This window comes from Notolabrus celidotus, chromosome 12 (assembly GCF_009762535.1).
Source record: "Notolabrus celidotus isolate fNotCel1 chromosome 12, fNotCel1.pri, whole genome shotgun sequence".
Classification (NCBI taxonomy): domain Eukaryota; kingdom Metazoa; phylum Chordata; class Actinopteri; order Labriformes; family Labridae; genus Notolabrus; species Notolabrus celidotus.
In genome coordinates, this window is record NC_048283.1 from 24,742,312 (window position 1) to 24,768,223 (window position 25,912).

Genomic DNA, 25,912 nt, shown 5'->3' on the forward strand with positions numbered 1-25,912 from the left:
TCGAACACTTCGAATCAAACGTGTGTTTTTTCTAAAATGGGAACTTGTTTGAAACCATCCAATCAAGAAACACAGCCAGAGTAAACCCAGACACAAATGACTTGTTGGAGCCGTTAAAGCATCATGACTACAAAAGCATCTTTAATCAGTTGTAACAGATTGAAAAGAAAGTAGAAAAACATTCTAGCATTGAGTTCCACTTCTACAGTACGGTGAAATTCCTCTGTTTGGTTTTCCTCTCTGAGCAAACAGAGAAATGTCATTTTCCGGGTGTTAAAGACACCTTGGGTCCAGTCCGGAAAGAACGGTCAGCCCTCACCACGATCACTCATGGAGCCACCGCTGAATGCTGGGATTGATTTGTGCGGAAGAGGAACACCAGAGCGGTGTGTGTCTGTGGGGGGAGAGTGTCCGAGGTCGGCTTCAGGCTGTATTTGCCTGTTTGTGGAGAGGGGAGCGTGTGGTCGCGTGCCTCAGACAGCCTGGAAGCGGTGTTAAAAGTCGACACACTTGTGCTGAACGAGAGTGTGTGAATTTGGATGCTTCAGGTGGGTTAACCCCAAACGTGGCACCTATTTTCCTCTGACGTCACTCACTGTTTAGCATTTTTATGAGCTTTCCTTACATCACTATCCGCTAGGAATTTACCTCTTTCTCCCAGGTACAACAACTTTCACCGTTGAAAGATATGGAACCAACCTTCACGACAAATGTGCACGAAACCTGTCACCGGTCTTAAACTGAGGAGTCTTTTCAACCAAACCAGCACTCCTCAAGGTTTATTTACTTAACAATGTCCCAATGACTTGGGGTAAAAAAACCTGACATGATGAAGTACATCTCTGCATATGTGTTGGTCACACTGACGTACAAAAAAAGGTATTAAAAGAGCATCCAATCCACCAAGTTTTGTGGAAGCTTGACTGTATGCTAACTTATAATAACAACCCTAACAGCCAAATTCCACCAGATCCGTGTCCGGTCCGTCACAGCACCGGATCGGATTTAGTTTTAGTTGCTGCTTACAGAAAGAAAACTGCAGATTATTTTGATTTTCTCGTCTTATTTACAAGAACTGTCACAGCACTGGGTCTGATAGGTTTCTGTTCTAGTCCATGTGTTAACTTCCACTGGATCTGCTCTGTTGTGTTCCGGCTACGTCTCTGATTCGGCAGGTCAGAGCCCTCTGGATCAGATACACAAGACTTCTATTTTTGCGGGATGCCGGAGCACGACGCATCAATCTCAACAGAGCAGATGGAGTGGGACAGGAAGTCAGGCACCAAAACAAAATGATAACATCCGGTTAATTTTAAGAACAAAACACTCTGTGTTATCACCAGATCGTATTTCACTTTAATACAACAACAAACCGTCATGATGAGCGGAGCCAGGCCTGGAGTCAACAGGTCAGAGGTTTTTAGAGGACCATAAAGACAACATGGATGAGGAGAGGAGAATCCTTGATTCAGTAATTACCGCAGGAAAAACCTTGGTCACATGACTCCAGCTGTCCGGCAGTCCTGCTCCGTGCTGCGTTCCGAAAAGGCAACTGGTGGGTGTTGAGTAAGAGAGAACACGGATACTGACCGGACACAGATCTGGTGGAAGTCCCGTGTTAGTTAGATAGGACATGTTTCGATGCTAATGTCAGCTGTTGTCTCACACAAACTTGACTACAAAAAAGGGAATTTAAATCTTGACTAAAGGTTAAAAAAAGACTCAGAAAACATTTAAAAATGAACACGATTTATTTAACATGGCTAAACAAAAGATCACAGAGTTTGGGGGTAAATAATGGTGAATCGGTTAGCAAAGTGTGGCTACCATTAACAGAACTAGCACCACCAGCCTTCAGTCCTCCTTGCAGGTTAGCTGGTTCCTCATTGCTCTGGCGGAGTGGTTATATGTCAGTTTAACCAGAAACAGACTATATATAACTTTATCTCCATTTAATGGATCAACATACTGACAAACCATGCCACGCTACGAGATGACATCTGTCACCTGTGCTTGTTCACATCCAGATGGTAGAGCTTTATGAGTAAAGCCCTGCTTAAGAGTCTGTATTTTGTAAACATTGCCAGGTGATTTATAAAATAATGACTGAATTTTTACATGGTTCATGGTGTGTTTGAGCTTCCTGTCCTGAGTGTGACATTAGAGGAAATGTTTCAAGCTCAGACTTCCATGTTTCATAAAAAAAACTGCTTCAATGATGCTGATGATCTGAGTCTGTCATGATGATACTACTAAGTAATAAAGGGATGACCTTGTAAGTTGTTGTCTCTGCTGCTGAACCAACGAGAGCACCGCATCAATCCGACAGAGATGGCGAGCGCAGCGACCTGCCGCTAGCCGGGCTGTTGCTGTAGGCGTGAGAGTTGTCCCGGTCTCGGTCCTTCTCCTTATCCTTGCTCTCGTGTTTGTGCTTGTGCTTGTGTTTGTGCTTGTGCTTCTTCTTCTTCTTCTTGTGCTCGTGGTGGTGGTGGTGATGATGGTGGCCGTGTTCACCGGCGTGCTTGGAGGAGGAGGAGGTGGTGTCTTTTGAGAAGGAGGGCACTGGTGTGGCGGGCATGGAGAGCATGGACTGCTCCACTGACGGCGGTTCTTTCCCTGAGAAAAGACAGAAGGTAAAGGTGTGTGTGTCACCAGCTTTAGGTGTATGAGTGTGTGAGTGAACAGCTGTGTGTGCTCACCAGGAGTCGATGGTCTCTCTAAGAGATTCAGGTGATGGTGAATGAAGGCCTGACTGTCATGAACAGTCTCCATGTCGATGTCTTCCTCTTCCATCGTGTTGAACTACAAGAAACCAGATCAACACAAATCAATCAGAGAGCCAAAGACCGGACAGGAGCAGGTCTCTGTTGCATCGTCTACCATCATGAGTACTCCCGACCTGTGCCAACCAACCCCTCGTCTGATGGGGAAGACTTCAACACTCACTCAATTCACCATCATCCCTCAATAGAAGAAAAAAGAAGAGTCTGTTACCCTGATCTTGAAGCGCCCTCCTCGTACGTCGTCATCTTGCTGCTGCAGGATCTGTCCCGGCTCTGGAGGGGAGCCCAGAGGGGTCTCAGCCTTCCTCTTCAAACCCTGAGGCGGTTGGCCCACCCCACAAACTCCCAATGATACGGGATCTGGCTCTTCCTCCACCTGGCAGACAAACAAAGATACTGAGCTTGATAATTTAAGCAGAATCTGTGAAATGATGAACTACGGTCTTGTTTCGGTGTCTTGTCCGGGTTCTTTGCACTGGCTGGGATACGATGATCAGTTGTCATGGAGAGAGTTGTGCTCTCCCCAGTCATTCTGGGTCGGACGGTGATGCAATGGGAACGAGGTGCAGCCAAGCACCGCTGGCAGTGCCATGTTACCCACAATTACACAGATCCAACCCAAGATAACACAGATCTGATGATGTCGTTTCTATTTGTGTGCCATCTGAAATCTTTTCTGTAACTAAATCAAACAAATTCAATCAGAGGGGAATAAAGACCACCGAGGAGCTTGCCGGTTACATCATCAAGAGCACAGAAACCCAGGAAACCTGAGCTGTTGTTGCATGACGTGAGAGTGCTCATTTGGGTAACTTACTAACTCCACCCGGCAGAAAACAACCTGCAGATCATAAAGTGCATCATCAGCACAAGGTCACTTACAGCTATGTAGCTCATGCCCACGCCATGGATACCGATACTTGCAGGGGTGTCTATGACGGTGCTGACCCCCAGCTCGGGCTTAATGGTGGGGTTCAGTACAGCTTTCTTTTCCTTCAGGTTGAGCACCAGACCAAGTTCAGGCAGGGGCAGGCAGGATGGCCGAGTCAGGCCGAACAGAGTGTAGTAGAGGTTCACAGCGTCGCAGCGCAGCCGCCAGTCATGGGAGGTACCTGGGGAAGGGAGGGAGGGCTTCCTAATGAATCTCATTATCACCCATGACTATTTGAAGACAGCACCACAAACAGAGTCAAGGTGGGAACTACTGTTTTGAGAGTATTCCAGACGTGACTTTCCCTCAGAATTACGATTCATGAAAACAGAACATTATTAGCGTTTCATGAATTTAAAGCTGATTGCATTATTTAGACCAGGGGCGTCAAACTAATTTCAGTTCAGGGGCCACATACAGCCCAAGTTGATCTGAAGTGGGCCGGACCAGTAAAATCATAACATAATGACCTATAAGTAACAACAACTCTTGATGTTTCCCTTTGTTTTAGTGCAAAAAAGTAGACGTAAATTCTGAAAATGTTCACATTTAATGAACTATCTTTCTACAAAAACAGCTGTTGTATTTATTGCCATGATGAGTCTCATAGTGGGGCCAAATATTTTACTCTTAAAGCCCTGAAACCTGCTGCGAACACACCAAACACACAGGTTACCCATTCACCTGACACAGAGTGTAATGTTTACTGCAAAAGAACAGAGAGATTATAATAATGAAGAAGGTAGAGATGACTATTATGGACCCCCCGCAGCACAATGATTTTATGCAAACCCCAGAGGACAAATTTGAAATAGTAGTTACTTTTATTGAAAAATGGCAGTTAATGTCTTCTCTGTAGTTTTTTCACTTTGCAAAGTCATTCCGCGGGCCGGATTGGAACCTCTGGCGGGCCGGTTTTGGCCCGCGGGCCGCATGTTTGACACCCCTGATTTAGACGGTAGAGTAAGAAAGAATATCAGAGCGAAACACGGGACAACAGTAAGAGGATTCTTGTTGTGCACTTGTGCATTGAGTCAAACGTTTGTGGAAAAAGTGGAAACACTCGCTCCTTATGAAATGACCTTATCAGGACACGACTGTTGTGTTTAGTCCGCAATGTAAATGACACGGAGGCGGGATTGTGGGGCGATTCGTTCTGCAGATGTAAGAGGAAACAGAGGCAACAGATGCAAAACTGAGACAGTGTAAACTAGGGATGTAAATTTAAAGTATTTTCCGTGATCGAGCTTTGGAAATGTTAACGATCAATTATCGATTAATCATGAAAAAAATAACAAGTTTTCCAAAAATAATGCCAAATGCGTTTTTTCCCCTGAATCAAATTTTCCTTCACAACACAATGTATATAACTGACAGCTTTGAATAGCTATGGATTATAATGAGGTGTTCAAAATGTTAAACACACTGAATATCAACATGTGGAGCAGGCTCATAATGTCCGCCGACATACAGTCATAAAAGTGAAGGCTCAGACTTCAACAAGAGAACTGAACAGAAACATATCTAAACCATCATGATGACTTAAAAACACCTCCCCGATAACTGAACGAAATATGAGACAACGTAATATTTGTTCCACGTGATAGAAAATCAAAACAAAAAAAATGTGTTTGAGTAAGTTCTTAACAATCAATTAAATTGATAGTTGATTAATTGTTGACATCCCTAGTGTAAACGGAAGAATATTTACAAAGAAGCTTTCTCTCTCAAAACTTATCAAAGGGTTTTTCTTTTGTTGTTCTTTTCCCCTGAATTTTTGCATATTCATCTAGGGTTAATAAAACTATATCAACTTTATAAAGAAATATAAAGAAATATTCCCTCCTTTCTTCTGGTACCCGGCCTTGTGACTCCCCTGCTGGTCATGTTTAAGAGCTGGACAGAATTAAATCCCTAATAATGCTGAGCTCGGCGCCCCACAGTGTGTGGGGGGGTTCTCTGTGGCTTTCAGAGTACAGTAGAAATAGATGAGTCTAACAGCTCTCCGAGTTTATGTTCCTGCAGCTCTGACCTTCGGCTGGTGAAACATCATGTGTGTGTATGTGTGTGTTTGTGTGTGTGTGTGTGTGTGTGTGTGTGTGTGTGTGTGTGTGTGTGTGTGTGTTTAACATAAAACATAAAACAACCAACACAATTTCAAACATAGCATTTAAGGTTAGCACACTTTGGTCAGTGTGTGTTTAAACTGGCAACAGACTCGCTGTCCAGCAGCCACTCACTCACAGACACACACACACAGACACACACACACAGACACACACACACACAGACACAGACACAGACACACACACACACACACACACACACACTGGCCTTTCAAATTGAAGTTCACTGCAAATAATGATTAGTAATAATTTTCCTCTCAGAGTCCCAACCTTGTAAGTCAATAAATGAATAACACGCTGCAGAAAGAGCTGATTGTCCGGAGAAATATGCAATTGTTAACATATACTCTTATTTGGGTTTTGAGGTGGCGAGTATTTGGATTGGCAGCCTGAAGCGTTATTGCCTGCCTGAGAGACACACTGGACCCCCAGGAAGAGAGAGGAATAATGAAACCCGAGGACACAATAGGAGGCAGGAGCACGCACGGACGTATGTGGTGCAGGCACGGCAGCAAAGAGTCGACCTAAAGTTTTCAGCTCGTGACTGAGCGGCACGATCGGATTAAATCAGGAAATGAAAAGGGAGAAAATCTGTCTGAAACACCCGAACCTGCTGGAATAACTGTGGCACCTGGATCAACTCTCTGTTCAATACCAAGCTTTGGTTCTTGTCTATCAGAGCAGCTGACAGAGATCTTAGCGTTTCAAGTCAACTCACACTAAGGAGATTAGAGCTGAAACCGTTCCTCGATAACTTTAGCAACGGTGAGATCTAGTCCACTACAGCGCCACTTTTTAACAGCGGTGTTAAACACTGATCTGAAACTCTGATAGTGTTGCCCACCTCTCTGCTTTGTGTGTGTGTGTGCCTCTAACCTGAGTTCATGAGCTTCCAGAGCTGGTCGACCAGAGCTTCGTTGCACAGAGCCGAGTCTGTTGACTTGGTGAAAGGTGGATTCTTTGCGAGCATGCCCAGGATCTTGTGTCTGAGAAAATCACAAATAAACAACCATCAAGAGGAAAGTCAGTGCTGGCCTTCTTCTCTGCACGGTTTCAATTTGTTGTTTCCAGACATGAGGAGATAGTGAGATATCTGTGCATGCTATAGTGAAGTGTAAACCTCCTTCCTTGTGTGTGCCTACCTGACATAATGAGTTGTGTCATTCTCGACCATGTTGAGTAGCCACTGCAGCTCCACTGAACTTCTTTCCACTGCAGAGCGAACAAAGAAATTAAAGGATGTCTCATTGTTTCAAACATCCTCCAGATGTGTTAATACAGCAAATATAACAACTAGCACACTTATGATAAAACTCCAACCTCGAGTATAATCAATCAGAGCCTCCAGTGCAGCGACGCGAACGTCCACAAAGTGTCCATACTCTGCGTATGACTTGAAGAGTGAGGCGTCGCTGGGGATGTGGCCGTTCTTCTGCAGCTGACGAATCGCCTTCAGACAGCTGAAGAGAGAAAACAGGAGGATGAAGATGAGACACGGAAGACGGATCAGAGAATTATACGTCTGTCACGTGTCAAAATACTAACACAGTTTTCACTTACTCTGCTTTTTTTTTTCTTTTATCTTTTTTGTTGTGATTACATAGATAGGTGAGTTGGTAATGTTTTATTTGACACTTTTTCATTTGTTAATTCATTATTCTTTCTTTCTTTTCTTGGTGTTTATTCGTTCATTCATTTTTTCTCTTTATTATTTGTTCATTCATTTTTCTTTCTTTTCTTTTTATTTGTTTATTTATTTTCTTTCTTGCTTTTTTTTTCTTTATTTATTTATTAATTTATCTATTCATGTTTCTTTCTTTCTTTTTGTTTATCTATTCATTTTTCTTTCTTCCTTTTTATTTTATTTCTCTTTCTTTCTTTTCTTTTCTTTTTGTTCGTGCATTTATTCATTTTTCTTTCTTTATTTTCTTTTTGTTTATTGAAGCTTATGCACTGTTATTCTGTTTTAAGCTGATCAATGTTACAAAAAGATGAAAAAATAATTTAATTGGAGATCATAAAAAGAAAGAAAGATTGATTCGTTATTGGTGTTTGGAGATAAGAGCAGTATGTGAAAAAGGCCTTGATGGCGCCTTGCATGATAAATAAAACATATTGTTGTGTGAGTTTAAAAGACTGAGGAAAACAAAGCATGAATGAACATCATGCGCTCCTGACCTGACAGTGATGGTGTTCCTGAAGCTCGGCAGCAGTTTCTCCATGTTGAGGAATCTTGTGATCTCCTCCAGGATGAAACGCACGTCGCCGTTCAGGTTATCCACCGTCCGCACCTCGTTGTTAATGCTGATGGCCGGCGTCAGAGAGTTGGTGAGCGCCTCGATCAGATCTGCACGGTAGTAGTTATCTGAAAACTGAAGACGAGTCGGGAGAGGAAGGAAAGGGAGGATGCTGATCAAGATGAGGTCAATGATACATACAATTTTGAGTGTTGGCCAAGGTTTATGATTCATCTTTATCACTGACTCTAAAGAGTGTGTGTGAACGTGAGTGTTTACTTTGTTTTTTCTGTTATCGTTGTATTTGATGAGGTCAAGAATGAAGTTGAGAACGTCTTTGGGACAGAGGTTCTGGACATCTCTGAGTAAAGCCATCGCTACCGGCATCGTCTGACGGGGAGAGAAAGAGAAACAGAAACTATGAGATTATGTTAACATGAGAAACACAATGATAGCTTTATTTTTAGAGGAGCTCTCTCTCAGGTGGGACACTGAAACTGATCCCAGTGTGTTAAATCTTTGCAACACATGTGTATGCGATGTATATGTTGCACTGGGCAGCCCTGGAGTGTGTGTGGGAGTGTGTTTCAGCTTCTTCACCCTCTGCAGGAAGTAACTCTGGAAGTTGATGAAGTTGTTGGTCTTGACAATGTTGGGGCAGCTCTTGCAGCAGAACATTCGTGTGAACAGAGACTTCATGGCAGGCGGGCCCTGCCACGTGCTCACCATGGAATTGGCTATCTGCAAAGAAAGAAGCACATCGTTATCCTCCAAGCTCACGTCCCAACATTTGAAGGTCAGCGTCTGTCAGCTGTGTTCCATCTGCTGTCATCACGGTTAAATAACGGCTGAATCAAATATTCAACATTTGTGTGAAGCGTGTGGAATGTGAAATGTACACAGAGGTGTGAGCTGCACGGCACATAAATGACGGTTGTATAACAATGACCTTTCTGTTCATTAGAATTTTTGTGGTGAGAACAGAACTACAAAGTGAAACCCAAACGTACACACGAGAAGCACACAAGGTTTCCACAGGTATGAAGACCCGAGGCTCCAGCGGTCTCTGCGCTCTAACAGGATATTGGGGAATTTATGTTAATGTGTAATATAGGGCCAAGGGTCACTGACACAGGATGTTGTCATTTGGTAAGGTAAATAAAGGGAGACATAGACACCGCAATCGCTCTGCACACACACCCAAGAACACATCTGTATGCTTTGTGTGTCAGTTTTTAGACACGGGAATGTATTCGTCAGTTTTTTCACACGTTGGGCTTCGGGCTGTTTCTTTTTTCTTCCCACATTTTCTACCAAAAACAAGCGAGAAAACGCCGACCCGACCAATCAGGACGCAGCCAAGTCAATCTGAGGGTCATAATTCACCCTGTGGTCACGGTGGGCTTGTAACTCTGTGTGTGTTTATGCGCATACTGGAGTGTGCGTTTGTGCGTGTGTGTGACAATATGTATGTGTGTGAAGTTGAAGCCAAAAGCCATTACGATGGAGTCTGTTGGGGGTTCCACGGCCAAACATAGCACTTTAATGAAAGCAGTGAAGTACTGCCATCTCAACCTCCACTCTGTTTATCATGTTGGGAAAATATTGGTTCAGGTGGAACCCGGATGGCGGAAATCCAGTGGGGTTAAAGCTGGAAGAGACCAAATCCAGAGAATAGAGAATTTCCTGCAGCCACAGAATGGGATTATTCAGCGCAGGAGGGGTTAAACGGTTGGGTGGCCTCGCTGGCACGGAAGTGAAACATTGGACTCGAGCTAAAAAATTTGAAATTGACTCACTTAAACAAAAAAAACAACAAAGAGGGGTGTAACTGATAGGAGACAAATTTGTTTCAGTCTTTAGTTTCTCTCTCCATACATAATTGATCCAGACCTCCTGCTCCACATACTCACTCTCTTTCCCTCCTTCCCCCTCTCTCCGTTTTTCCTTTCATCTACTAATCATTTACATCACATCTACTCAAGCCTTTGATTCTGCTGTCATGTGCTGCATGCTTCAATCAGGACTGCATCTCAAGTTCATCATTTCCAGAGCAAATCAAAGGTGTGCGGATTCAACTAACTTGTTTCAAACAAAGTGCACCCCACCACAGACCGCCTGAACCACCTGAACCACCTGAACCACCTGAACCACCTGAACCACCTGAACCACCTGAACCACCTGAACCACATCCAGGTGACCTCTGACACCCAGGAGAAAAAACAACACCATCAGGCCCTGGGTGTTTAAAACCACAGTTTTAGGATGTACCAAACAGAGATCATCCTGGGAGGAATTTAGTCTCATTTATACGGAGCCCCTAAAGTGACATGGGCAGAGATAAATAATAATTAGATATGTTTCCATGCGCACCAGAAACTGAACCATGCTTACAAGAACATTCATTGTGATACTGAGATACTAGTGCATGCTCATGAGGAGGTTTCCCGTGCGCACAAGATACCAGACAAGAAGGTGCACCGGAGATCAACCAGTGCATCGCTGTCTTCCTGTTTCGATCTAAAAATGACAGTACGGGAGTTAGTTGAGCTTTATTTCAACCTTAAGCTTCATTATCAGGACATTATGGCTTTGCTTGCACATCATCACAGCTTTATTGCCTCAGAACAGAACAGACTTAAACAGACTGTGTGCTCATCAGAAACTTTCTCATGTGTGAGGGAAACTCTCTTGTGAGCCTGAGAACCCTATCTTTTTCTTTCCATGTCACCTTGGGGGCTCTTTACATCTAAAGTGTCATGTGACATTTATAAACAAGTGTTGTGAGTGATAACTCAGAGACTTTTAATCCGCCTTCTTTATCATCGTTTGAGTATGACTTTGAAAACACAGTACCAGTTTGATCAGGCTGGGGTTGTTGCATCTTCACACTGACTTTACATCCTACTATCACCTGAGCAGATAGCAGATACTTGTGTGGTTGCTTTGGTCTTGTATCTATACAGCGTCTGCCTCGAAAACAACAAAAGTGGTGAGTACTAATATGCTGAAATTGGCCTCATCAGTTATCAAACTTCAACCTCTGTATGACCGATTCCGTATATGCTCTTTGTTATGCAAAACATTTCCTGAATGATGACCTTTGACCATCTTGCATGAACTAATGGAGCTGGGCCTGCAACAGAGAAGACATCTTCAACACAAGACAGTTGAGGAGCAGCCCCTAATGAAGGGGGTCCCACCTCCAGAGCCACACCTCCAGTCTATGCCAGGTAGGGCTACCACCAGAGGCTTTGTGAAGTCAGATTCAACGTTAAGTTCTACACAGACAGACTCGTACCTTGGCCAAACAGAAGCAGGCCTGCATGCGGACTTTGTAGAAACACTGTTCCTGCTCCAGGATGTCTGTCAGAGCCAGTCTGGAGGCCGGAGTCGGGAACTTTTCCAGAGCAGAGATTGCCTCCTCCTGGCAGAGAAACAACATTTGTTTAAAGATGAAAGCTTTCACTGATTTCAACTTATGAAGTAGAAGGGTCTGTTTATTTGAAGATGAGTTTCTAGATTTTGTAATGCTGGTTACAGAAAATACAGATTTCATGATGCGGTGAAGTTTGATGAGCATTTTTCATGATCTTTGACTGAGTGATGAATGTTTGAATCATTAAAGTAATCAGCAAATGTGTTGACAATTTAAATAATCATAAGTTGCAGATCTTTATGTATTTCATAGTATTCATTCATGATCATACTTAGTACAAGTCTCACTTTAAAACCTGAAACTTTCAAGCTTATCTTGGAACATTCACTAAAGGTCAAAATATGTCTAGCAAAGATGATTGATCAGTTTTAAAGTATCTAACTTTCACTGAGGAAGTTGGCTACCACATGTTTTCCCCTTGATCTTGGCCAACATTCAAAGAGTGAGATTAGGGAATATGTGGGTTTATAAATAATCAAATCACAGAACAGTTTTGAGCCGTTAACCCACCTGTGCGACCACATCCCTTTCATAGCGTAGCTGATACTGCCACATGAAGTCAGCCTGCTCAAACTCCACCTTCCTCAGGATGGACATGTCGGGGTCGATCCGGATCCAGAGAAGAGGAGAGTCGGCACTGTGGGCATGAGAGGAGCGAGTTACAACTGGATCTGAGGGTTATGAGGGACACACAGGATAGTTATTTCATGACTTACTCCATGGCGGATAAATCCATGTCCACCTCCTCTCCGTTCATCAGAGGGATCTTCTTTTTCTTGTTTCTGGGGTGAAGAAACAACAGAGACATCAGTGGTGAGATTAAACTCAGAGACAAAGAGTGCCATGTTTGTTTTTGGACACTCTTTAATGACAGGAAGAGACAGAACTTCAGATTAAATCAATGCTAACTAGATGAACAAATCTCCAGGACCACCAGAGTCAAATTAAAGTTTGACATGAACTCAAACACTGGAGCTTACACTGAAATACTCGAGGGTATTGACTTTTATTATACAGCATTATATCAACCACATAACCACTGCAAATAATATACTATCAGATTTCTGCCTATTAAAAATCACTCTCCTCTGTGAAGGGATCTTTGTTTCTTTAGGTCTATCTGTGACTGTACGTTTGGAGGCAACAGAATCACTGACTGTGCCAGTAAACACATCAGTGAGAGCCAAAACCCCAATGAATGTGCTGCACTTAGTGTTCGCAGGATTTGGGTCCAAATAAGCTGCTAAAGTTTGAATCTTATGTGTCACTCACGCTGATGGGGTTTAATAGCATCCGCACAAAGATGATGAGGAAGAAGAGGAGAGGGCAGCTCCTACTCAGGTTCGTTTATCAGTTTATTTAAATTGCTTCTACAAAACTATAAAGCTGTGAATCAGGTCCGTACAGTAACGTCTGGCGACTCTGAGCGCTTTATGTTAAATTGGAGCTGATAAATGTTGCTGTTGATCATACAGCAGTTAACACAAAGAAGAACAGAGAGAAGACATGGGAGGAGATGAAATGTACTTCGGATGTACGGTCGATTCCGGAAATACAATGCTGCACAGCGGACCAATCACAGGGTTGCGTTGCTTCAAAGCATAGTTACATTTTGGAGGCAGTGAACGTCATACTACGTGCATGTCATGCCTCATGTGGTGTTGTGTCGGATCGTATCGTGTAGTGTCTTGTCTTGTCATGCACATAGACGGTATAAATAATGGACATAGTATCCATGACACCTATCTGTTTCTGAAGCGCTTTTTGGAAGCCAGTCAGCGGCGGCAGCCATATTGGAAATGTTGAACTCAACATAACTGCTGTCCCATGAGTGTGACGTAAAGAGGCGAACTTTGAGCCTCCTAGCCAACAGCTACAGTGTTCCCGCCTGTCAGTCAAGTCAGATGTGCCTTTCATAATGGAAAACTCGTAATCTTAATATCTTCTAAATTCCTGCATTATGAAAAAATTCACCCCTGTACAGTGTGAGCCGATCGAGAAATGAGCTATCCAGACTACACTCGTCTTTTGTACCAGGCTATAAAGATGTTTATTTCTGCTGTAAGGATCGTCTTTTTTGAATTGGTGTGTATGTGTTTCCGGTACTTCCGGCGTCAGCCTCAAGTGGACACTCAATGAACTTCAGTTTTTAACACATTCCGCATTGGCTTCAATTCTCACGGCCGGAGGTTGCCGCTTGGTCATGCCTCATCATGTCTTGTTGTATCGTGTTGTATTGTGTAGTGTCTTGTCGTGTTGTGTCATGCCTCATCATATCTTACTGTGTCGATTCATGTCTTGTTGTGTCCTGCCTCATCATGTCGTGTCTCGTCATGTTGTATTGTATCGTGTCTTGTCTTGTCTTGTTGTCTTGTGTCATGTCTTGTCTTGTAGTGCCTCATCGTGTAGTGTTGTCTTTTGTCTTGTCTTGTCGTGTTGTGTCATGTCTTGTTGTGACTCGTGTCACGTCAAGTCGTGTTTTGTCTTGACGTTCCGTGTCATGTTGTATCGTGATTCAGCTGTCATTTCAAGCCCTATATTTGAATCATATTTACACAGAGTGCACCAAGCCTTGTGTTAACAGTCGTAGACGTGCCTGGTCTTACAATGCACATCCATATGAACACTCACCAAGCGGCGATTGTTTCTAAACCACACACTTCTGTCCACCCTCTAACATTTCACACTCACCTCATGGCCCAGCATGCTGCCGTCTGAACATTTTATGCGTCTCTGTTTTGAAATGATCCTTTTGCATAGAGGCTGAGAGCAATCATCTTCCTCACATGTGGTCACTAAGGAGAGAGCTAACATGGACGTACCGTCTGCTCTTGGAGTGACAGGGAATGTCGTGTTTCAGACTGTTCTCCTCGATCTGCAGCGTGTGGTTGAAGGATCCATCCAGCTCCTGCACCGTCACCTTAATGGGACCCTGCAGGGAACAACAGATACCTGGTTGAACCTTTCCTCTGTTCTGCATTAAAATAAAGAGCACAGATGGAGTTCATGAACTTGCTGCTCACCACGTATTTCTGTGTTCCAGATGACGTGTAGTCCTGTCGGATCTCCAGCTCCAACACGTTTCTCTTCCTGTTGAAGGCAAAACTGCCAAAGAATTTCACGACAGAACTTTGGTCTCTGAGAGCAGAGAGTTAAGAGCAAAAACGTGCATACAATCAGGAACAGTTGGTGATAATTACAGGAGGGAGAAGGTCACATCTAAAGGTGGTCACAAGTTACGCTCACTAAGACGAGGGCTTCTTCCTTTAGGGTCTACGATTTTAATCGTAGGTTCAAAAGTTTAGCTTTAACTTGACATCATACATCCCTTTACTTTGGACTTTTTTACATGTCCAAAGTTGATCATACTCTTGGTTCTTCTGCAGCGTTACAAGCTGGCTGGAGTTGGATTTACATTATAACTGCCTTTGTTTACAAACTGAGAGTCAGCACAGCAGAAAAGGATACACCCATTGTTTGATGAGGGGGCCGATGTCCTTGCCGGAGACGTTGGAGATGGATTTGAGGAAGGCGTGAGTGGACAGAAGCATCTGACTCCACATGTGGCTCTGGTATTTCTGGGAGGAGGCGGTGCTGGCCAGGCTCAGCAGCTTGTTGAAAACCTATCAGAGAGAAGGATGTCAGCACGGAGTAAAGCATGAATCCAGCTTCATTACAAAGTTACTTAAACCAGTTTTAATGTGTCTCACCTGCAACATGAACTCCATGCTGATCCTGTTCTCTATCAGCCTCATCACCAGGTGGGCTTTACACTGAAACATCTTGTAGTACTCCCAGGACATAGTATGGGGGTGTTTGATGGAGAAGTGAAGGTGGGGCGTCGGACTAAAGAGAAATAAGTTTAGTCAGGATGGTTTACGTTTATGGTCCTAAATGCATAGGACTCTTAGCTGTGATGAAATTTATTACTTGTCTTTCTCTTTGCCTCCACCGAAGGTCGGGTGCAGCAGAACACCTCCCATCTTTAGCTCATAGTCCACAATCTTGTCCAACTCCTGCAAAACAAAGACAGCATAAATAAAAGTTCAAGAAACAAAAATAAAATCACTTCAAAGCTCCAGTGGGGAGATTTTTAGCTGGAAATGAACCGAGACAAATGAACACTGATGCCTCTTTATGGAAGCAAACCAGAACATAAGAGCATCTCATCACCAGACAAGAATGAGCATCTCTGTAAAGTCATGAAACTGTCTTTATAAAAGGGGGTATAATAGATATCTGGTACTTTCTAGAAATGTCGTAATAGCAGATGAAAATGAAAACTCTGACGGCGGCTGGGTTGGTTGTTTTGTATGCAGTAAAAACCCTGCACAAGTGTCACGTTGTTTGGGTGGTGGGGGAAGCTAGAGTCCAGGTGGTAGAGTAGGTAATATCTTTGTTGTCTCTACCTGGAGCTTGCATGTAAGGATCCTGGGTCTGTTGAATGTGGCAGTACTGTATGGGTTGGGTTATTAAATTTGTGTGTTCTACTTGTGGATGTGATGGACGGTGGGAGCTGCTCGGAGACGCTAAAGCTAACTGTTTAGCCTCTCCGAAGTGTCGTGGGCATAACTAAACGAAACATCAGTGAAGGTACGAGCCCACTTGATAACCCCAGTGATGTGCTGGCTCTTACTCCCCATCTGTTCTTTCTATCACAGGGTTTGGAGGACATCAGGAGCCATGCGGGAGGCTACTACTCAGCCTCAGATCGTCAGGAACCTCCTTAACGTTCCTGTCGCAAACTTTAAAACTAAAGGTGACGAGCGTTTGCTGTTCAGGGTCCACGACTGTGGAATGACCACCTGAGGATCTCAGGAAAGCAACATCAGTATAATCTTTCAAGTCAGGTCCGAACACATATTCTTATCGAAAGGCCTTCTTGTATGTTTTATCCAGCCATTTAACTTACTTTTATTAATGTTTTTCTTTTATTCACTCCTTGTTTTTATTTGTTTTATTGTTTTAATTGCCTTGCTAGTTCAATAAGTCCCCCTGTCTTTATTTTTTCATTATTGTTGTTTTTTTATGATGTAAAGCACTTCGTAACGTCTGCTTTGATACGTGCTTTATAAATAAACTTTATTACTATCATTACTATTACTAAAGTTATCAGTTAAGGGCGTAGTGTGGTGGGTTTCTTCACTGAGTGCTCATCCTTTCCACCAGCACAAGTACCCTGTGTTTATCTCAGATTCCTTCTGTGCATGTTGCACAAGACAAAATGTACCAGCCCCTTTTTTTTGAGAGCAACAACAGAGATACTCGGAGTAGCGCAGCCTTTGCGATTAATGCAGCGTGGCGTTTTAAAGCAGAGTTAATAATGGAACTGGAGCTGTTACCTCTTTGATCCAGTGCCGGTACTCATTGACTCCAAAAGTCTTCTTCAGGTACAGACCGTAGATATAGCCTGAGATTCCCTTCAGCACCCACTCATCCGCCCTGCAGAAGAAACAACATGTGATGTGATTGCAGCTCAAGATTACATGATAAACACAATTAAAATATCTTCAATTAAAAATCGCTTAATTAAGCCTCTTCATAGCTCATAGTTTGAGTTTTCCCTCCTGTTCCTCACACTGTATGAAAAAAAAAAGACCTTATTCTTAAGGCTACAAGGCCACACTCATGTTGCTTTAACGCCCTTTGTGTATTTCCCTGAAGAACCCTGGCGTGGTAGCTCTCATAAATCTATCAGCCTGGATTTATTCGCTTGTAAAAAGAGGAACACAATATGCCAATTCAACCCTGGTGGCTCCACCGCTTGAAGCTGAAGTGGATCCAGTCTGGTTTATGTGGTAACGTTAGGATAATCAACATTATGGCGAGAATCATTTAACTATTTAAAGCACTTTTTGCAGCACTTATGAATCATATTCTATCTAAAGAGGAACTCTGCTGCCTTACATTTTCTTTCCTTGATGATCTCATGAGACTAATCTTATATTTAAGCGTTTAGATTTTAGGGGAGTTGAGTTTAAAACCCTCAGACACAGTAGGAGGTCCAGTTTATCTCCATATCAGCAGTCGTTCATTAGAAATAAATCATTAAACAGATGTGGATGGAGGGGGAAACTGTGATTCAGTGTCTTGTTTTGCTGCAGTTTATAACAAACCCACCTCTCTGTGTCGGTACAGTTTCCCTGATTTGGATAACAGGAGTTCTATACATCTGATGGGCTACTGAGCGCTGCCTGTTTTCAATTACAGACCCCAGTTAACCCCCACTCTGATTAATTGATAGCAGGCGGCACCACGCTCTGCCAAAAATCAAAGACTTTCCTGTGCTCTCTCCTCACACAACACCAGCCAGCTCACCAGCACGAGCGAATCGAGGTCGCACATCTGATGTGCGTTTAGAGGTCAGCGAGGAGAGCGGAGGAAGAGGACCGAGGATGAGACAGCGGAGCACTGCTCTCTACCAAGCATCCAAGGTTAGATCAGGTATATCAAAACCAGGGGACGTAAGAAACCAATTGTTGAGAAGGTTCAAGAATTGCTCCTGTAGATTTCTTCAGCTAACAGTTGTTCAACAGGCTATAACGGCTACAATAATCCCCCAATCGTACGCCTCGTTTGTCCCTGCATTCTTAAAACTTCTAGAAATATTTAGGACATTATCAGGACACCCTGCACGTGAAATTTTAAAACGCTGCTTGTTCGCACGTCTCCCACAGCGTCCGATATGAGGAGGGTTGTGGGCAGAGGCGAGGAGATGAAGATGAGTCTTGTGAGGTTGGACGTGGCATTAAAAGCACTGCTGAAGCTTCGTTGTTTACATGATGTTGGAGACTTTGTCTGTGATGACAGTTCTTGGATTCATAGTAACAAACAGACGACTTCACTGTTCTCATCTTGAAAACGATTCTCCTTCTTTCACCCAGATGTTTTTCCTCATCCTGTGACGTGTCGCTCTTCCAGGTTGCATCAGACACTTGATATAAAAGCTATCGCAGTGAAATTTCCAAAATACCTCCAGCTGCATTGTTTCATCAGCTCATGCCAACGTCTTTGGGAAATATTACAAGGGGGCTGGCTGGAAAAATTACAGTAATATAAGAAGAAAGAGGAAGAAGGAAAGGAATCTGCTGGCTATGACATGTATCATTTGATCGGATAACTAGAGAGAGACAGAACATTTAGAGTGACAGTGGATAAAATGCACCACATACACTCGGGACAGGGAATCGATAATATGACCAACGCAATGAGGAGTGAAGCCTTCGTGCTCTCCTAACTGAGCAACCAAATGCCCCAAAAACTGAGTGATTAAATGTCTCTTTCTTGGGGATTAACAGGGGCTAAATTGCAGCTACGTCTGATCATCTTTTGGCTGCCGGTGTTCTGCTGAGATTTGCTATCTTGTCTAACAATGCTACGTAGCCCGCATCAAAAGTTGAGACTATTAACATCTCCTTTCAAATAACGCTCCCGGTGCAGAATCACTTCCAATGACACCGCTGCTCTCTCTGTTTGCACTGTAAGAAAACTGGAGGCATGTTTAGACCTTATGTTGAGATTTCAGGAGAACAGCTCTACAAACACAAAGCACTATTTATTGGAACACCAGCTGCAGCAATCCCAAAACTCAACTCATTTACATCCAAAGTTATCTGCAAATCTGGGCAATGTTTAAAACACCAGAACTCTCCTTTCAAGTCTCACTGATGGGAACTCTCTGTACAAGAAACCTTCTCTGAATTAGTCCCTCAATCAATCACACACTCCAACCAAAGATGGCGCAGTAACTCAGTGATCCATCACGTCTTTTAAACCAGTGCTGGCCCAACTTTGACTCCACGTACTGACAAAACAGCTTAGCTCTGCTGTGCGTCTCTCATCACCTCCTCTATGCAAAAACATCTGAGGGCTGAACGTTACCACGCTCGTCAGAAAGACCCGGCTGCAGCGGAGACGATTGCTGGCCTCTAGTGGTTTGTGCTTGATGTGAGTCCAAACAATACTGTCAGTACTTTTCCATTTCAAATCTGTGCTCTGAGGTTAATCAGTCATCCAAACTCCCAGAACGTTGCTGACAAACTGGTTCAAACAACTTGATCACATCTGCATGCTGAAATATCTGCGCTTGTTTCAGATGATCACATTCAAAGACGGGCTGCTGGCACAGAGGAGCAACACATTCAAATGTACAGACAGAGATAAACAGCACACACCTTCATGAAGGCCTTACAGTCGGGCGTACTCGTGAAAGAGACGGAGGTAATGGTGTGAAGAATGAAAAAAAGAGGGCTCGACAGAGGCGTTCAAACACTCTGCAGACCTGGCCGATCACTGTTTAGAGCAGACGTGATTGATAACGTGTTTCAGAAAGTTAAAAGGAGTCCCTTCACGCTGGACAACAAGCACTTTGTTCACTCCACACTGAGGCCTTTGTGGCTCAGTGTTCTCATGCATCAACGATCAGGACGTCATTAAAACGTTGAATTGTCTGCAGACTTTATGGAAAAGCTTTGTTTTTTGTTTTATTATCATCATATAGAATGCTGGAAGTTCAATCTGATGTGGTTGTGTTTTGGATAGGATCACATTCTAACAGCATGCGACGTGAGCAAGCGTTAGAACGTGATGCAATGTGAACTATGCTGGTTAATTCATGCAGTACATATGACGTGTTACGGGTAAGATTCCTCCTCATTTCACTACATTAACCTTAATAGCTTTGAAGTACTGTAGGTGAGACTGCTCTCTCCGTCTCAGACTTGAAGGTATTTCTGTGACGTCTTACCACGACATCCTGGAGATGAAGCAGCCGAAGAACTGCTGAGCTAAAGCCTGGGCAAGACAGCGGCGCGTCTGTGGGGTCTGGTCTATGATCATGGAGCTGTGGAGCAGGTTGGTGCTGAAAGAGAGAGGACGGAGGTTGTACAGTGAATCAATGCTTTGAGGAGACAATCTGTAAGGTGGAAAGTTAGATCAAAGCCTCATAAAAAAAACACGAAAACCTGCACACTCAAAATGTATGCTTGCACAGATGTAACAATCCAGAGTTTCTGCACACTTAAAATCAACCTCTGATCTGTTGACTCCAGGCCTGGCTCCGCTCATCATGACGGTTTGTTGTTGTAGTAAAGTGAAATATGATCTGGTGATAACACAGAGTGTTCTGTTCTGAAAAATAACCGGATGTTTTCATTTGGTTTTGATGCCTGACTTCCTGTCCCGCTCCATTTGCTCTGTTGAGATTAATGCGTCGTGCCCCGGCATCCGGCAAAAATAGAAGTGTTGTGTATCTGATCTGGAGGGCTCTGACCTGACGGATCAGAGACGGAGCCGGAACGTGACGGAGCGGATCCGGTGGAAGTTAACACATTGACTAGAATAGAAATCAGATCCGGTGCTGTGGCGGATCAGGGACGGACCGGACACGGATCTGGTGAAATTTGTCCCTCCTCATGCTTACCTGAAAATGCTCATGGAGGCATAGGTAGACACCTGGACGTAGGCCTCATCCACATACACGGTCTTGAAGCAGGCGTAAGGGTAGCGGCATGTCAGGATCTCCTCATAGAACTCAAAGATCTCATGCAGGTAAGACATGGAGTGTTTGAGCAGCGGCAGCAGCTGTGGCAGACAGAAATGAGTCACCTGCAGGAAGAAAGGACAAAGTGAGTGCATCTTCATCCACTGCTTTAAATCAAATTTGTTTTATCATTTAAAAACAAGCTGTTCCTGTTTCTGACGTGTGTTAATGTGCTTTTTTGATGCCTTTTTCTTTATTGATGCTGTCTATTGTGAAGGTTTTATTTAATGGCGGGGTGCTGGGTGGGTCCAGGAGTGAGTAAGGGTGAGGGAGAGCTGTCTGTGTTTGTTTATTTGTGTTTGTTGTGATTTATGATCAAGGATCAGTCTTAGGACCCCTTTTATTCATTATTTATATCAACACGATACATCATAATGTTTTTAATGCAAATTTCCACTTTAATGCCGATGACACTGTAATGTATTGCTCTGCACCCACCCCAGATCAGGCCCTGACACAGTTACAAACTGTTTTTAATACAATTCAACAGAATTTTTATGATTTAAAACTTGTTTTAAATGCTGATAAGACAAAAACTATGCTGTTCTCCAACAAAAAATCTAAGCCTGCAAACCTGCCATCAGTATGCACCCATGAGGGGATGCAGATTGAACTTGTTTCCCACTATAGATACCTTGGAATTTTAATTGATGACACTTTAACCTTTACCCCTCACATCCAGCAGCTTGCTAAAAAGTTGAAATTAAAGCTGGGTTTTTATTTTAGAATTAGATCCTGTCTTTCTTTTGAAGCAAAGAAAAAACTTGTTGCTGCTACTTTTCTGTCTGCGCTGGACTACGGTGATGTTTTATATATGCACGCCTCTGCTCAAAGCTTGCACATACTTCATACTGTATTTCATGGAGCTTTGAGGTTTATCACAAATTTTAAAACGATGACTCATCACTGTGTGCTGTACTCGAGAGTAGGATGGTCCTCCCTGTCGTCACGCAGGAATAAACATTGGCATCTTCATATTTATAAATGCATCCTAGGTCTACTTCCCTCTTACCTCCTTGCATATATTGCACAAAAGAACTCAGGAAGTCATAATCTTCGATCTCAGGATCTCTTATTACTATCTGTTCCGAGGGTCAGGACTGAACTTGGGAAAAAGGCCTTCAGGTTTGCTGCTCCCTCGACCTGGAACGCTTTACAAAAGGATCTAAAACTGTCTGACATGATATCTTCGAATGCTTTTAAGCGGTCCTTAAACGACTTGGAGGCTGAAGCGTCGGTCTGTAGATGTTTTGTTTAAATGTCACCCATGCTGTTTTACTGGAGGTACCTGTTGCGTAGCTGTTGCATGTGTCTGCTATTTGTATTTTTGTCTATTGTCTATTTGTAACTCTGTAACTGTGCTGCTGCCTATCTTGGCCAGGACTCTCTTGGAAAAGAGATTTTTTATCTCAATGAGATTATAATAATTTACTGTTTTGTGTGTATTAATTTGCTTTGTGTTTTGTTAGGACCCCTTGAAAACGAGATGCTACATCTCAAGGGGCTATCCTATAATAAATAAATTACAATTACAAATCTTTCAGATCAAAGTTACACTGCTCTGCTCCAGGTGTTTGAGTGGCTGTTAAAACTTAAAAGCTGGTTTGAACCTTTGCTTCGTTTGATAGATGTTGTGGAGTTTGTTTTATGACTACTGTTTATGTTATTGATGCTGTTTTATCCTCTGAAGAGTGTCGTTTGTAGTGATGGAAACATGAACTTTATTACCAACACACTGTTTTAGAGACATCTAGTGGTCGTTAGTAGAAAATGCAAGGATGGACACTTAATTATTATGCAAGGAAATATAACAGTTGGGACCTTTCTTTTTACAACATGCGTTTGTGACAGTTACATAAGTAGGTCTGCATCAACTATCTGGCTTCCCTTTGTCAGAATACAAACCTACCTCATGCATGTAGGGGTCCACAAGGATTTCAAAGGGCCCCACAGCCAGGGAGATGTTGGGGGCTGCGGTGGGGATTGGAAGGACATAGTGGAAAGTCTTTTTCCTCATGTCATGAGTGTAGATGGTCTCCAACAGATCGCCACAGGACACCGCCACCATGGATGCATCCACGGTGAACTCCAGCTTCCACGTACAGAGCTCAGAGTAGGAGTCAACACAGGGGAACCAGAATCTGGGGAGGAGACACTGATGAGCACACACAGAGACTGATCTGCCTTCTTCAATTTAACAGCACACTTTTTTTAAAGGTAGCCTTTTATGTTACTGTCAGGCATCCAAATTTAGAAAGTACTGGATATTCCTGTTTTATGCAGCTCTACAAATCCAGCAAAGTGTAGCTTTAGTGATTGTATTTGCTTTAGAGCAGCCATGTTGTGTCATTTTCTGGACCTGGTGGAGTTCTGGTATCCAAAGGAGAACACATGAGCCCCTCTCTCTGCCATGCTGCCCTCTACGTCAGGAACAACGAAGTGGAGACCTCCTTTAGGCTGGTCCAGGGAAAACTCGATGTACACCTTCAAAACCTTTAAATCTGGGGACAAAACAAAACAAAACAAAGGTTAATCAATCATGATCTCACACTTATGTATTTGCCGCTCATCAAAGTATACAATATTTCAATTATTCTTATTAAATGTGTTACTAGTAATGAATAAAAAAAGAAAATAATAGTAAAGAAAAAAGATATAATGTTAATATGATATATAATAATACAATAACAATCATAATAATATAAAATATGTAAAATAATATTAATAATATAATAAAATGACAAAAATAATTAGAATCATAATAATATAATAACAATAATAATAATATTTTATACTTTAAATGCTTCAATTTCAAGACTCTTACCATCTCCTTGTTTCCAGAGCTCAGAGGGAACTTTGATGACCAGCTCCCCATGTCCTGCATCGGGGTCAACGGCACTCACCGCTGCTGTGTAAGCGCTGGAGAAATAGTTGAGGTTCCTCCTACAAAGAGGAAGAGAAAATATTTACAAAGAACGGCGAATTTGTCCCATTGACAGAATATCAAAAAACATCTTCTCATTTGCTGTTAGTTGTAAAACATCTGGTGAAATACTCACTGCTTGGACTCATGGTGGCACACCTCAAGTGTGGGGTCGTTGTAAATGAATGGCGCTTCCAGTTCATTGACTCGGACCCTGTAGATGCGACACTGTTTGCTGTTAAGCTTGATCCTGTTCAGGTTGACCACAGTGGGAAAAATGGTGAGCTCAACGAAACCCTGAAGGATGAAAAAGAGAAGAAGGAAATGCAGTGACTTTCATTGTACGGATGGATAATGGAAGGTGAGCTGCATAGACGGCTCTGTGAATGAAGAAATGGTCAATTTTTTTAACCATATTATTATGATAAACTGTAACTGCTGTACTCACTATGACAGATTTCCTCTGGAAGTTAATGTTGTTGATGCACACCACCTGGTGGGTCGTAAAAACAAACAAAAACAAACAATGTCAACATGTGATGCAGCTAGGTTGGCATAAAAAAATGTAAACTTAGCTGATATTTTATCAATGTGTGTATTCTCAATGAGTGTTATTGTTGTTAGGGGCATGTCCATACACTTTCTGAGTGGGATGGCTCACCCGAGGCTTTTATGTATGGGAGGGTGGCATAAAGTGTGAGTTTATTGCATGTAGTAACCCTTTCTGTCTCCACTAATCTACTTTGATTATTAATATTTAAGTGTTACATTCCTGTAAATACTGTTTTTAAATCTTAGAAAGTAGAACGACAGAATGCCAACATAGAAATCTTCTGATGTTTGTCTTAATTCATAATTTAAAATACTTAAATACTTCCATCCAATCCTTGATGAACTGATTCCTTTCCTATGCATCTGTCAGATTAAATAAATATATATTATTTGTAAATTATATGTATAATTTTTAATGTTTTTATACAATTTGAAGAAAAAGTTTGCATTTAAATACAAAGAAAGTGGCCTGTTGCCGCTAAGTAGTCCAAATAGCTCATCTTCAACACAAGTACCGCCTCTAAATCGACAGATAACCAATCACAGCTCAGGATTTTTGAGTGGCATCTGGGATGGCCAATCAGATTTCAGGAGAGGGCCCATACCACCCATGGCCCCCATCTGGACACACTCCTGCTCATTGAAGAAAACTAAACTAGTGAACAGAACTGCAAACCTTTACATGATATAAAGTATAAAACGAAACAGAAATACTTATAATTTAAAGGGGCGCGGGCTCTCAAAGCCCTTATCCTTTTTCCGGTTCATCCTCGCTCCTCCTTGTGAATTGACAGACGTTTCAAAGCACCATAACACTTCTCCGTGCTGTGTTTCTCTCAGCTACCAATGTTTGCCTGGGAGAAACATCATAAACCAAGATTTAGAAAGCGAGATTTAATTAAAATAACATGCAGTGACTGAAACGTCCAGTGTAACGGTTAGCGAGAGTCAGACTCAACAGTGCAACTCTTTCTGCTGAGTGCTGTATCTCCGGTAAACTTACGGTCCTTTAATGCAACCATAGGAAGTATATATAACTAAGGCGAGCATCACGGTGCAGTGAACAAAAGAAAATATGTCCAAATAATGATTGCTGTGGTTGGCGTGTAGTAAAATATCCGAATATATATCCTTTTAGTCCGGTTGCTCACAGCATTGTGATCACTACTCCACAGTGTTCGGCCATTTTGTTTGTAACCTTTGACCTCCCGCGTAAAAATAAAAACAAACGAGTTTTTAAACTTATTTATTTTTTTACACATACATATAACTAAAAAGATCGCAAACGTATTTGAAACACCTGCTCACAGTCTTGACATTTTACTATTCGTAAAATAAATAAATAGAATCGTGTAAAGTTGAGCAACGTCACGAGTGGGC

The 25,912-nt window shown here is 42.6% G+C and overlaps 1 protein-coding gene across 1 annotated transcript; it reads right to left on the bottom strand.

Moving 5' to 3' along the window:
- Positions 1-1,732: 1,732 nt before the first annotated feature.
- Positions 1,733-25,912, bottom strand: taf2 (TAF2 RNA polymerase II, TATA box binding protein (TBP)-associated factor). Its single transcript, XM_034697939.1, has 28 exons — positions 25,536-25,912; positions 25,251-25,386; positions 24,429-24,483; positions 24,117-24,277; positions 23,882-24,000; positions 23,417-23,558; positions 22,967-23,198; positions 20,938-21,122; positions 20,263-20,376; positions 16,859-16,958; positions 15,447-15,532; positions 15,227-15,362; positions 14,985-15,139; positions 14,540-14,654; positions 14,339-14,448; positions 12,233-12,298; positions 12,027-12,153; positions 11,379-11,504; positions 8,678-8,818; positions 8,357-8,467; positions 8,019-8,212; positions 7,161-7,300; positions 6,983-7,052; positions 6,717-6,826; positions 3,666-3,895; positions 2,995-3,159; positions 2,700-2,802; positions 1,733-2,616 (listed from the first exon to the last, which is right to left on the bottom strand). Exons 2-28 carry the CDS (start codon positions 25,298-25,300, stop codon positions 2,318-2,320), a joined length of 3,642 nt encoding a protein of 1,213 aa, XP_034553830.1. The 5' UTR covers positions 25,301-25,386; positions 25,536-25,912; the 3' UTR covers positions 1,733-2,317.

Bases quoted from the DNA above. Each gene is read 5' to 3' on its own strand.
- taf2 (XM_034697939.1), bottom strand. From the start codon at position 25,300: ATGAACCGGAAAAAGGATAAGGGCTTTGAGAGCCCGCGCCCCTTTAAA. The intron at 23,559-23,881 runs GTAAGAGTCTTG...TTTTGTCCCCAG, and splicing joins GCTCTGGAAACAAGGAGATG to ATTTAAAGGTTTTGAAGGTG. The intron at 16,959-20,262 runs GTAAGACGTCAC...TTTCTTCTGCAG, and splicing joins TTCATCTCCAGGATGTCGTG to GGCGGATGAGTGGGTGCTGA.